This window comes from Myotis davidii, unplaced genomic scaffold (genome assembly GCF_000327345.1).
Source record: "Myotis davidii unplaced genomic scaffold, ASM32734v1 scaffold933, whole genome shotgun sequence".
Classification (NCBI taxonomy): Eukaryota; Metazoa; Chordata; class Mammalia; order Chiroptera; family Vespertilionidae; genus Myotis; species Myotis davidii.
Window position 1 is genome coordinate 216,107 of NW_006285240.1, and position 15,132 is coordinate 231,238.

At 36.4% G+C, this 15,132-nt stretch overlaps 1 protein-coding gene across 1 annotated transcript in view; it reads right to left on the reverse strand.

The window, feature by feature from the left end:
• Positions 1-13,532: 13,532 nt before the first annotated feature.
• Positions 13,533-15,132, reverse strand: part of PRKG1 (protein kinase, cGMP-dependent, type I) — a 73,620-nt gene continuing 72,020 nt past the window's right edge. The window contains exon 2 of the mRNA XM_015558820.1: positions 13,533-13,776. Coding sequence (XP_015414306.1) covers positions 13,533-13,776 — 244 coding nt within the window. The remainder of the gene's footprint in view (positions 13,777-15,132) is intronic.

A 15,132-nucleotide genomic window follows, 5' to 3' on the forward strand; every position in this document is an offset into this window, starting at 1 on the left:
GAGAAACAAATATGGTATAGTGTCCCCTAAAATTCATTCTCTCCCTTACTTGAGCAAGAAAATGTCCCACCAATTTCTTACTGGATCACAGCTACCTTTGTAGAGGTTGCAGTTTTTAGTTTTTCTTGAGCTAAGTATTGGACAAGAGGATGAGAGCAGATGCAGGGTGCAACTTCACTTCGAGGATGAAGTTCCATGCCCTGCTATTCCTCTCCTTTCCTACTATGGGTTGGAACACCTGCACACAGGCTAATGACCGCGCTTCAACTATTTACAGTGGTCACACCTAGGTAACACAGAAGCAACAAGATGGAACACCCCTGAGTGCCTGAGTAACCACGTGAAGCATAGCTGCTCCACCAGCACCTTTTACTCAGCTCAATAACTCATGAAAGACGAACTCCTACCTCACGTTAACCACTACTTTGAGCGCTCTCTGCTACTCCAACACAGTGAATCCTGATACAATAAATAAGCAAAAATTGCACACTAGATAGTTGCTGACAGTCTTGTGCCTCAAATAGTCTTGCCAATTTCTATAAAGGGCATTTCCACTCTTCTACTTGTTTTGGACAAAAAGTTGGAATCTTTGAATCCTCTCTTTATCTCACATACTGGTTTTAATCCAATCCATTATTAAGTACTATTGGCTGAACTTCCAAAATAGTTTCCAAATTTAATCTTTCTTCAAACCTTAGCCCAAGTCATGCTTATCTCCCTTCTTGACTATTTCAATCAGCTTCCAAACTGATAACCCTGCTTCCCTCCTTGCTATCAGAGTTTACTTTTCATAGCTACAAAAGAGCCATAAATTAGAGCATGTTGCTCTTCTACTCGAACCTGCTATGGATTTCTAGCTTGATTTTAAAAAAAATGATAAAAGTCCATAACATGGCCCACAAGGCCATTGGGGCTTGGTTATATCATTGATCTCTTTACCTAACTTCCTTACCTCCAGCTCTTAAATCACTATTTCCCCTTTAGCCACACTTGCTTCCATACTACTCCTCGAAGATTGTCTCAGGGCTTTGCACATTTTTATTTTCTCCACCTAAAATGCTCTTTCCTCAGATAATAGCATGGCCAATTGTCCTTGTTCATGTCCCTGCTTCTGCTCAACATTCAATTTATAGAGGCCTTCCCTGACTATCCTCCATCACACAGCAAATTCTTTCCCATCAGGCATGTCGCTCTCTCTGTCCATAGCATTTATCACCACCCAATTTTACTCATCCCAAAAAATGTATACACGCATTTTGAATAATTATAAAGGCAGTGTTAATTAAAATACATTTGAGATACCCTCCACATAGCACCACCTGACCCCTGAAAGTCAATCTATTGTGAGAACAGGAAATAAAATGTACTTTTGCAGAAAACACTAACCTATAACTTGCATAAAAATAAGTTCTAAAATTAATTTATCTCGCAAGATAAAGTCATATGTGTTCACAGTTGGAGTAAGCCTTTTATCTCCCAATGTTACTTATCTCATAAGAGCTGCCTTTGGGAAAAGAAGAAAGTTGTCTTTCTAAGAACAATAAATGAAAGCGGCAAGGTTGCTTTTTAGTTTTTTAACTTATCTCAAGAAAATGCTTAATAGCGTGGTAGTGAGATATCAAGACAAGCAAATACACTAGCAAACGAAAAAGCCTCTTGCGAAATACATCATAAAAGAAATTTATAGAGATTTCAAACATTTTACTTAGCAATAAGAATTTAAAAGGAGATATCCAATGAATAATTTGCAATTTAGGTTTACATATGCACTGAGATTACTACACTGGGTCCACATATAAAACAAGATTCTTTTTTTTAAATTTGAAAACATTTAAGGTATTAAATGAGCTATTGTACTAAGCCTTTAAAACAAACAATGTTACATCTTCTAGGATTTTTAAGTGAGAAATAAGCCCAGTATAAAATCATTTCCTTCTCCAAAAATGATAACTGGAATTCAAATAAAATTTCTTCTACTCCTTTAGAACTATAATTAAAGTCTAATTACCAAAAAAAAAAAAAAATCAGTATTGTACTACACTAATTCAAGATAATCATTGGGAACCCAATTCAATTCCCAAATCATGAACATTAGAAAGTGTGCAAACAGAACCACAAAATGCTTCAAGGATACCTTTCAGACTGTGAAATGGAATGTAATTAAGGGAATAATGAGCACTTCCATGGAACAAACTTGCCCATTGTTGATCTGTTGGCTATTTGCTCTAGATTTAAATGCAGGCCTTTACAGAAAAATGTTTGCTTCTAATTTACCAAGATTTTATTTACAAGACATTTGTTTTGTGACATGGTCCTATTTATGTACTAGTGCCCTGGTGCACGAAATTCATGCACAGAAGGGGGGGGAGTGGCTTCCTCAGCCCAGCCTGCACCCTTTCCAATTGGGGACCTCTTGGGGGATGTCCAACTGCTGGCCCACCGGGATCAGGCCTAAACCAGCAGTCAGACATCCCTCTTGCAATCTGAGACCACTGGCTCCTAACTGCTCACCTGCCTGCCTGCCTTATCGCCCCTAACTGCCTCTTCCTGCCTGCCTTATCACCCCTATCAGCCTTCCCCTGCCGGCCTGATCTCACCCCCAACTGCTCTCCCCTGCTGCCCTGATCTTGCCCCCAACTGCCTCTGCCTACATGATCACCCCTACTGCCCTCCCCTGCTGGCCTGATCTTGCCCCCATCTGCCCTCCCCTGCAGGCCTGGTTGCCCCAACTATCCTCCCCTGCCAGCCTGATCACCCCTAACTGCCTCTGCCTCGGCCCCCAACACCATAGCTTTGTCTGAAAGGAAGTCGGATGTCCAGAAGATGGCTGGTTGACCTTTTATTAGTATAGATAGATTATATAGGATAGGACTGCTTAAATGGGGCGGGAAAGCCTTTTCCAGCAGGAGGAGATGCTCTTGGCAGACAAAAATACATAATCCCTATATCTGGATTGATAGTCAGCCATATGCACTATACTGCCAAATAGGTTATTAAAAAATTGAACCGCTTTTTTACACCTTACACCAAACAGCTGTTGCCCTTAAAACCCCTCCTCAGTCCCCAATTTAGGTTCTGCCTTCACAGTTCACCTCCTCACCTGTCTGGGGCCACCTTCTCTTTTCTGTATCTGCTCCATCCAGAAGTGATCCCTTACGGTTTCTATGCCAGTCAGCATTAGAAGCTCCGCCTCCTAGGCAGCCATTGGCTCCTCACAGTTCACCCAGATTTGGTTCTGATTGGTCAGTTTCTATGCTAGTCAGCATCTCCGGGACTATCTCCGGGCCTGATCCACAGCCTCCTTTGCAGTCGGTGCCCGGTCGTAGCGCCCACAGTGGCGGCAGTCGGTGCTGGGTCGCCACAGCAACCCAGCACTGATTGCAGGGCTGACTTCTGGTCGGTCAAGCCCTTGGTTATTTTAGACATTATGGACCCTGGGTTTTTATATATTAGGATTATTTGGGGGAGGAGGGAGCAGATATATGATAATTTGAACTTCAACCCCATTTTCTCTTCTGAAACAAACGTCCAGTTGGTCATATTTGTCTTTATGTCATATAGTTTAGGCAGTATTCTCAAACTTTTAGTCTCAGAACCTGTTTATCAAAAATTATTGAAGACCTCAGAGAGCTTTTGCTTATGTAGGCTGATGTTTACTCCATTAGAGCTTAAAACTGAGAAAATTTTAAAATATTTATTCACTTGAAAATAATACATTTATTACGTGTTAAAAATATATTTTTATAAAATTAACTACATTTTAAAAAACAAAGAGTTTAGTAAAAACCATGCCATTATTTTATACTTTTTGGGAATCAAATTGATGTATGCCTCAGTAGAAGACAGTTGCATTTTCTGTTTCTGTACTTAATTGGCTGCTATATTACACACCATGTGCCTTCTAGAAAACTCCATTGTACACTCACGAGAAGAATAAGACAGAAGACAAATAACATGCTTATGTTATTATGAAAATAGTTTTGACCTCAAGGAGCACCTAAAAGGTCTCCAGACTATACTTTGAGAATTGTTGCTTTAAGGATATTAGTTGGCAGAAAATAGGAAGAAATTTTCAGTTTACTGCAAAGATTTTTTTATGGAGAATTAAAACATTTTTATGACTATATCTATTAAATCTGTTGAAATATACAAAAATTTCCATTTAGTCTGTTGCATATAAAACTATTACAATTAGGAGAACTACATTAATTAATCTTCCTTTTAAATCTGGTTTGGTTAACTGAATACTCCTACCTCCACACTCTGACCTCTTAACTGAGATTTCAGACATGTGTATGTATCCCTTGTCCTTGAATGACATCTCCAATGGGATGCCTAATAGCCATCTAACTTCCCATTGTCAGAACAGAACTCTAGATTTACTTCCGTAAACATGAACGGCTCTCACTTTTGTCCCTCAGAAAATGGCACCACCATTCACCCAACTATTTAAACAAAAAACCTAAAAGTCATTCCCAACTTCTCCTTTTTGAGCTCCATGTGACATCTCCTGTATGAGCTGCCAAAATAGACCTCTTTCGTTTGGATCCCACGCTGCCATCCTAGCCCTACTATCCCCATTTTCCCCACAATGTTATATTTTTTCCAACTTTTGATAATTAGTGTAATTAATTTATCTACTTATAAAACATAAATCAGACCCTATCCCATCTCACCCTAAATTCTTACAATTCTATATAAATTTCTTGGAATGAAAATTAACTACTTACAGAGTCCTACCTGTGGCCTGGGCTCTACCAACCTCTCCATCCTTAACTCACCCCATCGCCTTCTTTCTGTCTCTTTAATTTTCCCCTCCATCTAGCTTCTCTACTTGCTGTTGTCCTCATCTGGAAACCACCATCCAAGCTTCTGTGTGCCTGGCTTCTTCCTGTCATTTAGGTCTCAACTCTAATGCTTCCCTCTCAAAGGAGCCTTCTCTGACCAGGTCAATCATTGCTAGACCCACCTTCATGATTCTCTTACATCACCGAGTTTCACCTAATTTATTCATAAATATTTCACTATATGAGGGTATTTGGCTTATCTCCATGCATGTTCTTTGTCCTTTTCCCCTACAACCATCACCAGAATTTAAACTCGAGGAAAACAGGGACTGTATGTGACTTGTTCACAGTTGTATTTTCAGTGTCCACCCAGATATAGGCAGAATTGAATTATAGGAATAAATAAATAAGCAAATGAATTAATAAGTGAATCATAGTCAAGACACTGTATTGTAAAAATAACTTAATTAAATGCCGTCTTTGCTATTCTCAATTACCAAGGAAAATACAAAGAATTTCATATGTTCATGGACGACAGCTGTCTGCTTTATCTTTAATGCCTTTCTACTTTTGTACTAACTCACCATATGGAGGGGGGGGAAAGCATGGTAATTCAGCAGCATCTTGTATATATGTAACCTAATTTTCAAAACACACAAAAATTTGCTGAACATTTTTCTTATTTCATGTCTTTGATCTTTAGAATTAATGTAATAAATAAAAATTTAAATATATATGATTAAATGAAAAGATTTTCAAGACTTTCCAAACAAGTCATCTTAATTTCTTAAGAGAACGATAAGCAAAATGGTACCAAAAAAGAAAAAAAAACACCTATAAACTAAGTCTTTTTCTTTGCAGACTAATTTTTAATTCACTTAAGAGCCTTATCATTAATGTTTATTATTGTTGTTATTAATCTCTTTCTTATAAAGTTCAATTTACCCAGAGGTAGAATCCTATATATGATATTATGATCACCCCATCATCTCCTGCAATATAATCTAAACTCTAAGAATGAATAACTTTATGTAAATTCATACACATATATATGAGCACACAGTACAAATATGTACATATGTATATTTCCAACAGGGTGTCAATAAAAATCTCTGCACTGGAAATACTGAAGCAAATTATTATAAAATCTTTAAAAAATTGTTTTAATTTGAGGGCATGTACCAACATTGAATAAACCACCAGGGGCAGCATAAAAGTATTGCTGAAGGTATTAAACACTACAAAACATTATGAAATTTAATGTAATAGTAGCATAAAATTGTGCTCTTTAAACATGATCCAAATATAAAATTTAACACTGAATTATGCTAGCCATAAAATATTAATATATATGATAAGTATGTGTGTGAATTATGTTCTAGTCATAAAATGAATATACTGTATTTGGTAAATATGTATATGGCTTTCAGTGAAAGTTATTGCAACAGACAATTACACTCTCTTAGGAACAAATGTTCTCCTTGTTCTTTTTACCAGTGGGGAATAAAAGAAATTTTAAAGAAACATGCTCAGTTTTAAAAGGAAAATTTGAAACACATTGACTGTGAATTACAACTTGCATAAAGTTTTAGTTTTCCTCTGTAAATACATCATCATGTATTTGTGAAATGGGAAACCACCTTTTACCAGAGTTGTACCAACTTCAGTAGATGCTTTTTCTAATATGACTTTGCTATTGATAAGTGAACAGAGTACTTCATTTGCTATGATATTGAAAGTATATAGAGTAACTTAACTGTTCTTGTTACGGTATACAAATAGCAAACAACAAACAAAATAAATTTGTTTTTAAAAGCATTTGCTCCTATTATTCTTATGAATAACTATAAAGAAGTTTATGATACACAAAAAGCAATTCACCTTAATAAAGTTGGGCAAATTAAGCAGAAAAAAATGGTTCTAAACAAATCATTAATGTAAACATCTTAATAATAATTCCTTGATATTTTAATATGCTTGAAATGTGAATTCTCAGAAATTGGTCTTAAGACCATTTTAAGTCATCTATGATAATTCAGAATCTCCTTGTACTACTTACAAAGCTTTAGTACAAGAATATTTTTGTTTTCATCTGAAAGGAGTTTATAGAAGGGGCTAAGTATAAAGATCAGATTCAGACTGCATCCTTCCAAAGCTATAACAGTTAAATTCAAATAGAGTATGTGCAATTACAGGCTACTTTCTGAAATGCAGATCAAGGGAGAATTCCAAAGAGACCTATTCTGATGCTCACTGGTAGGGATGGGGTGGGCTGTTGCCATGGTATACACACCATGAAGCTTCAATGTGCTGGGAAGTAGCTCCAATCTGTCCTGCCCTTTGAAAGTGTGCCAAAATGATTACTAACCATTCAAGGATATTTCATTAGAGGGATGGATATTAAAAGCATTAGTCTACCCAGCCCTCCACAAAAATCTTTGAAAATCTTGTTAGAGAGCTTGAAGAAATACATCTATGTGTTTTTAAAATGAACCCACAATAATTTTAAAATCCTTTTAATGTTCAGCATGCAAATTACTCAACAGATCCATGTAATAATGGCTGAAATAAATTTCACCTCATTAGCAATAAATCAATGTGTCATTGCATTATTGCCAAAATGGTACTGACCCATGTTTTATTTTCTCTTTTCATTCTGATGTTTTAATTTTCATTAAAAATGTATCTTAAACTTTCAAATTTGGCATTTTTTAAAAATTGAATAGAGAAATTGATATTTTAGCAAAATGGGTCCTCATATAAGTGAAAATCCATAACTGTTATGTAGTAAGAGAAAAAATACATACTTGTATCTTTTTAACATAATCCGTGACCTGCTTTACCAATCTCAGATTAATTTTTTGGAAAAATGATACGCTTTCAAGTATCATCTCAGAAAAACAAGCATATAAAATTGTAATTATTTTAGCTTTCATGAGTCTTCAAAAGTAAGGAAATTCACACTATTCACCATCTCAATGTAGTGCATTCAATTCCACCATTAATAATTTAGAAAGACAATAGAGAACTATACATTAGTAGAACTACATGTGATAAGGCTCTATTTTACAAAATCAAACAAGGACCTAAGTAGCCAGATGAGTATTAAAAACACTACCTTTTAAAATATGTCAATATTTCAATAATGATGTTCTTGACCAATTCATCTTGCTCATTTTTCTTGAATTGTACAAGAAATACCATTACTTGATTATGGTACATATACATAAATCCTTATCTATGTTAGCCAAGAAAAATATGACTCAGCTTAATCACCTACCTCTATTCATCAAATTTGTCACTAAATGACATAATTATTGCCAAATATAAAATCTACCTTCACAGAAACACTTTATCAAGCATATTTAAAAACGTATTTACTGCCCCCAGAGGACAATTTATAAATTTTATATGTTGGGGAGGGGAGGTGTATTGCCCTTTCAGCTTCCTATTTGAGAAGAATAGCTCTTTTTAGACCATAAATGTGGATATGTTCCTTGATTGATAACAGCTTACACACTCCACCAATGCATGGTCACACATACACATACACACACATACACAGGCATGAGAAATACTTGCCTTCTATAATGTCTTACAAAGATACAAAAAGCACCAACCAAGAAGAAGATAGACATATTCGACTATCTTAAAGCTATTAACTTCTGTTCATCAGAAGATATCACAAAGGAAGCAAAATATAGACTATAAATGGAAGGAGATATTTGAAATACAAGTAATTCATAAGGATTAAGCCCCAAAATGTGTGAAGGCAACCAACCAACCAACCAACAGAAAAATAGGTGGAGAATACTACGGGCACTGACAGAAGAAACACAAGCAGCACATAAACGTACAAAAATATGCTCAATATCATCAATAATCAGAAGGAAAATAACTGGAAACGATCCAAATATAATCAGTAGTAGACGGATAAATAAGTTGGGATATATATACAGAACAGAATATTGAAGAGCAAACATTTAGTAGACGAATGTACGCAGTCTTATTGATTTTATACAAATAAAGCTCAATAACATTTAAAAGTAAACATGCACATGCCATGGAGGGGATGGTTGTGAAGAGGTAACCTCTGGAAGACTGGGTTCCCATAAGCTCACTGGGAGGCTCTCCATTCATGGACCCACAGACAGACGCCTGCCGTTTGGAGAGGGATCGGAGGTGTGTTATGAGTCAGCCACAGGAAATCCTCACCTGCACAAAGTCTCCCCGTGCAGATGCTGTGCGGTCACTGCTAGAATGCCTGCTGGGTGGGGTTCTTGCCATCGCATCAGGGTGCTCATTTCACTTTTGCAGCATATTAATTAGCAGAATGCTAACTCTGAAGTCTTCTTCCCTATAACTTGTATTTCTTCTTTGATCATTTAGATTCATGAAGAATCGTTCCCTTTTCGTGTGGCAATCTCTCAGCATTTACAAGTAAAAACAGCCTTTCCTCCTTGCTGGTGTTGTTCAGTGGTTGAACATCTACTTATGAACCAGGAGATCAGGGTTCCATTCCCCATTAGGGCACATGCTGGGATCACGGACTCCATCCCCAGTGTGGGTGTGCAGGAGGCAGCCAATCAATGATTCTCTATCATCATTGATGTTTTTATCTCTCTCTCCCTTTCCCTTCCTCTCTGAAATCAATAAAAATATATTAAAAATAAATAAATAAATAAAACAGCCTTTCCTCCTAAAACTTAAATCTACACATGAAATAGTGTCAAAATTTTTAAAAATGTGTTATGCTCCCTATCCTGGCTCGAGCATATTAAAGTTTTTTTTGAAGGGTGGCACCCCAAAATATAACATGATATCCCACATGCCCTCTAAATATATCTATTTCCTGCCATGAACTCTATAATTGAAATATATTTTAATATTCACATTTAAAACTTTCAGAGACTCATTATTTATGACAAATTTCCATAAATAGATGTTTGTTTTGTTTTTATAAGAACAGTACATAAGCTTTCACTTTAACATTAACATTATAAACTTGGCCCTATAAAGGAACTGCAAAAATAACTTAAGTGCTTTTCTATTTCACCCATTCTAAAGATCTGTCTCAGATTAACATGAAAACTCATCAGGTCAAAAGGCAACACCTAATTTGGGAGAATAAAAACAACCTGTTTCTCACGTTAAATTTACTAAGAGAGCTAATTTATATGAAAATGAATTCCATCCTTTCATACTCTCAGGTAGTGTTTTGAATGCCAACTGACATGGAGAGGCTCATCATTAATGTTCAATTTCATATAAAAATCACTCTTTGAATCCGTTTTCAGTGCATCATTTAATTATATAAAGAGTGAAATGTTTCAGGGGGCGGGAGTAATACAACTTACAGATGAATTTGTGTAAGTTTACTGTTGATGGTGCCCAGCACGATTCATGTCCAGTTGAAGAATAGTGACAGACACCAGCCTAAACAGGCAGATCTGGTGTCAATCAACTCACTGGAAAAAGAAGCAGATGACCAGTCTTCAGAAGGCATAAGTAAAACCTAGGAACAGTAACAACAGAATAGTGCCCGGCTGGTGTGGCTCAGTGATTGAGCATCAACCAGGAAGTCAAGGTTCAATTCCTGGTCAGGGCACATGCTGGGTTGCAGGCTCGATCCCCAGTAGGGGATGTGCAGGAGGCAGCCAATCAATGATTCTCTATCATCATTGATGTTTCTATCTCTCCCTCTCCCTTCCTCTCTATGAAATCAACAAACACATATTTGGGGGGGGGGGGGGGGGGAATCAGAAACATGAGGTTAGTCCATTGAGAATTGGTGTAAATAATCACAGATCACTTTGTGTACATAAGTCCTATCAAAATAATCATTGTGTGATGAGCCGAAATAATTGTTCCTTCTTAAATTGTTTTTTTAAACCTGTGAGAAAAAATAAAATCAATGCTATTGACTGCAGACAGAAAAAATAAGGCCTTTAGATACACAGCAGAGTTCAGTCCTAAACAATGACACAGAGGTGCACCAAGATTAAGCCAAATCACAGCCATTTTTCAATAAGAAAAAGGAGCTAGTAAGAGGAGAGGAATGGATGTGAGACAATCTACAGAAAGGTCAGTAAGCAATTCAATGTTTAAAGGATGCACAAAAGCCAAGAAGGTATTTATAGGAAACATCTAGATTATTTTCTTTTTGAACTATTGGCCATTCAAGTTCTATTGTTTTCTTGAGGATAATCAAACCACTTTTTTTTTACCTTATGGAATGAGGCTGTGCATTTTATATGAGCTTCCAAAACTTGGCTCTCCATAGCAAATATGTGCCAACAGCACTTGTAATCTGTATATTTTGAAAGTTAACATTAGGTACTGGAACTCTGGAGCTGGATGGCCTAGGTTTTCACCACAACATACTAAATGTATGATCTTGGCCAATTTATTTAACTTATGAGTTTTTCATCTATTAACATGTAGATAATGTAATACCTAGCTCTTAAGGTTGTTATGAGGATTAACATTTTAATCCCCATTAAGAGACTAAATAGCATCTGGCATATATAAGTATTAAATAAAAGCTACTATTAACAAGCATCTCATGAAAAAAAATGGATGATGTTATTTAGAAGTTTAACTTAAAACAGCCAATGATCAAAGAACACTATAAGACACTTGCCATTTTCAGAAAATAAAATGTAATCTATCTGCATCCACAATGAAAGATCACAGAAAATACTGAAAACCAGTATCTCTAAGCAAAACCACCACATTAATGGATATGAATAGCCATTTTTAGTAGGAAAATATTAGATTAAGTTCCCAAAGACGATATTTCATTCACGTCAACAATTCTGAATCACTAAATCAAAATCTGTTTTAGATGATAGTAGAGTGAAGTTTCTGATTTTAAAAAGGGAGGGAAAATGCTGGACTCAGGTAAGAGTGTAAGAATATTAACAAATATTACATCAGAATTAAGGTCAATTATATCCATTCATTTAAGAAAATAAATCATATTCAAGTATTTTCTAAGACTCACTCATATATTTGAAAACATAATTAAAATGTAAATAGAGCCTTGGCTACTTAATCTACTTATACTGCTGCTTAAGGAAACTAATACCAAATAATTCTGATTAAAACGTGAAACTAAAACTTCTACTGGGCAGCAATTAAGTATCTGAAAGTCACACAGCTCATTTTACTTGAAAATACATGTTAATATATTTACACTACCTCCAAATGAAGTTCCCCAGCCATCCTAATTAGTGAAGTCTTACCATATGAATATTCTCTTTTGTTAAAATGATGAGAAACTGTGGCATTTAGGTATGCAATAATACTTGGGATACTGCCCAGGCTACAATAAAAATCAGTGAAGGCACATGTTAAACAAGCACTTTATGAAGAACACTTCCTTTAAATGAAGAGATGCAGGAAAAATTGGACTGATTTTCCATGTGAACTCCTGGGGTGTTTTTTGGAATGTCTTGATAATAAGTGAGTGTGTGAAAGATCCTCTATATCCTATTCATTCATTGTTGCTATGGCATACCCTTTATAAATATTAATGCTCACACATGAAAAAGAATACACCTATAATAAGAACACTGCTATCTACAATTTGAGAAGATTGAATGTGTTGATAAAAAAACTAATTAAACAATGAAACATTTCCTCAATTAAAACTTACAAAAAAATAAATGGACAGGGTTTGTTTTTCTTTTAATTATTCAGATATAAGGATATTAGCACAAGATCAGTCAAAGTTACATTGAACTGGCTAGAATTACAGCTTGGGGTCAGATGGGCATCAGTTTATAAGATTACTAGAGGCCCAGAGCACAAAATTCATGCACAGGTAGGGTCCCTAGGACTGGCTGGCAATCAGGGCCAATCTGTGGGGTGACCAGTGGGGCGATCAGGGGCCTCACTCATGCCAGCCTTTGCTGGCCTGGTGCCTCCCGCTTGCTGGCCCCGTCCCCTGCCCCCACCACCAGTCGGGGCCTGAGGGCTGAGGGCAGCTCCTGCATTGAGCATCTGCCCCCTGGTGATCAGTGTGCATCATAGCAACCAGTCATTCCACAGTTTGGTCGATTTGCATATTAGGGTTTTATATAGATAGATGGTCACTGTAGGGACTTTAACTGAAAGGAAATGAGCACTCATTATTTCAGGATTTTTTTCTTGACAAAAGGAAACCATGTCATTATAAATTCCAAGTTAGGAATACACATTATTAAAATCTACCTAAGCATAAAACATATTTATATAGTGCATGCCTCAGTTTTTTTAAGAGCAGTTTCTATCTTAGTGTGCCCAAGATTTAGGAAAGCAAGCTATCACTCTTATTAATTAGGCAGCTAAAATGCCATCCAACCTTTATCTTCTGCCTCTATCACACACACATAAGACACTAGAAACATTCCATCCTCTTTTTATGGAAGCATCATAGCAGAAAACCCAGTCACACACTGAAAGTTAAAGGCAGAGTTGAAGATACTTTGATTATCTGACCAAACATACTTCTAATAGACTTGAGCTGCCATGGAAGCTTTCTGAGCTTGCTCAGTGATCTGACAGTGTCTGGTCTTAGTGCAATAAATCACATTTCTCCCTTTCAATGATCATACTTCCCTGTCTGAAGAAATGTGAAATTCTCATATTAATATCCTAAACACAAGTACTTCATACAATTCGCATTTAAGTAGCATTTCACCTCTTTTCAAACTGTTTCTCAACAAAACAAAACAAAAAAAGAGAGCCAATGAAAATGGTTCATGTCATCTGTGTGCAGGCTGATAAGCTGAAAAGGGAATATTTGATTTTCAAAAGAGCAGAGTTACAGACCATACCTTCCATGACATACACCAGTGAGCCCACGTCTCCTTCTTTGATGATGCAACTGTCTTTGCCATACTCCACTGGGTACATACAATCCACAATCTCCTGGATCTGCGACAGCTCCAAGTTCTTCATGAAGTCATTGTCAAGGATGGCTTCCTTTATGAGATCCTTGGACCTAAGACAAGAAAGGGAAGATTTACTGGCACATCTGACAAGTGCTTTCAGTCTCTGAGGGTTAGCAGACCCAGAAAGTACAGTGCTGAGCACACTACACACGCATTTTGTTAGGAATCCAACCATTGTCTGAAAGACCTGAGAACACAGTAATTTCATGGCCACAGGAAAGGCTCTGAGAAATTTTCCTTTAAGTGAAGTATCATTGAATGGACATGTGACAAACAAGAAAATCATACAATTCCATTTTGTTTTAGAATGTCTTTTAATAGCCACAGAGACTGTGGAAAAACCAATGGACACACATTTTAAATTGAAGTTTTCAATTTAATTTAAGAATGTGAACAAAATACAACATTTTACAGAACACTATTATTACTGTATTTATGTATTATAAAAGAACATCAGGATGTATTGTGCCTCTTCCATTAGATTTTATGATCCATGAAGAAATAATTTTTAATTTTTTTTCTCTATTCTATGCCCAGTGTCTATCTGCCATAATACTGGTTATAGTATGAGTATTCAATAAGAAATGGTAAGAACTGGATTCCTAATCAGCTGTTTGAAACCACTGGTAGAAATATGAGTTATTTATTCATATCTCATCCTTCTGTAAAGAATATTTATTTCTCCAAGCATCTAAATTGAGGTAACCAGAAAGATAAAACTCTACTGAACAAGATGTTTCAAACACATGTTTTAGACATGGGATTAAATGGGTAGCCAGTGGGGAAAATACTTTAAAATTCTATAATTGGGATTCAGTGTTTGACAGGAAAGTTTTGCAGAACTTAAAAGATGGTGATAATTTGATTCACTGGGATAATAAGCTCCAAATGACTTCCCAAGGATATAAAAAAAATCAAAGTGAATAGAATTTTAAAATATTTTGTCAGGAGATATAATCAGAATACTGTCAGAGAAGTCAGAAACTGGCTAAGGAGAAAGCAAAGACCTCAGCAAAATAGAGGAAAAGCAACACATGTGGAATTTTATATTAAATATCTCAATTTGAAAAGCATTTGGCTGCAGCTGTCTTTGTCGCATTTCCTTAGCAAGCGGCTTTCAGGGAAATGACCTGCAGTAGTGAATACCGACTAAAGCATCAGACCTGCCCATTTCTGTGTGGTTTTCATCTAGACCTCAGTCTGACTGGACTAGCCTTCGCACATTATGTTTTATAATGATTTGGCTTTAAGAAATGAAGGGTCGCCAGGCCTAAGTGGCTCAGTGGTTGAGCATTGACCTATGAACCAGGAGGTCACGTTTCGATTCCAGGTCAGGGCACATGTCCAGGTTGCAAACTCAACCTCTAGTGTGGGGCATTCAGGGGGCAGCCGATCAATGATTCTCT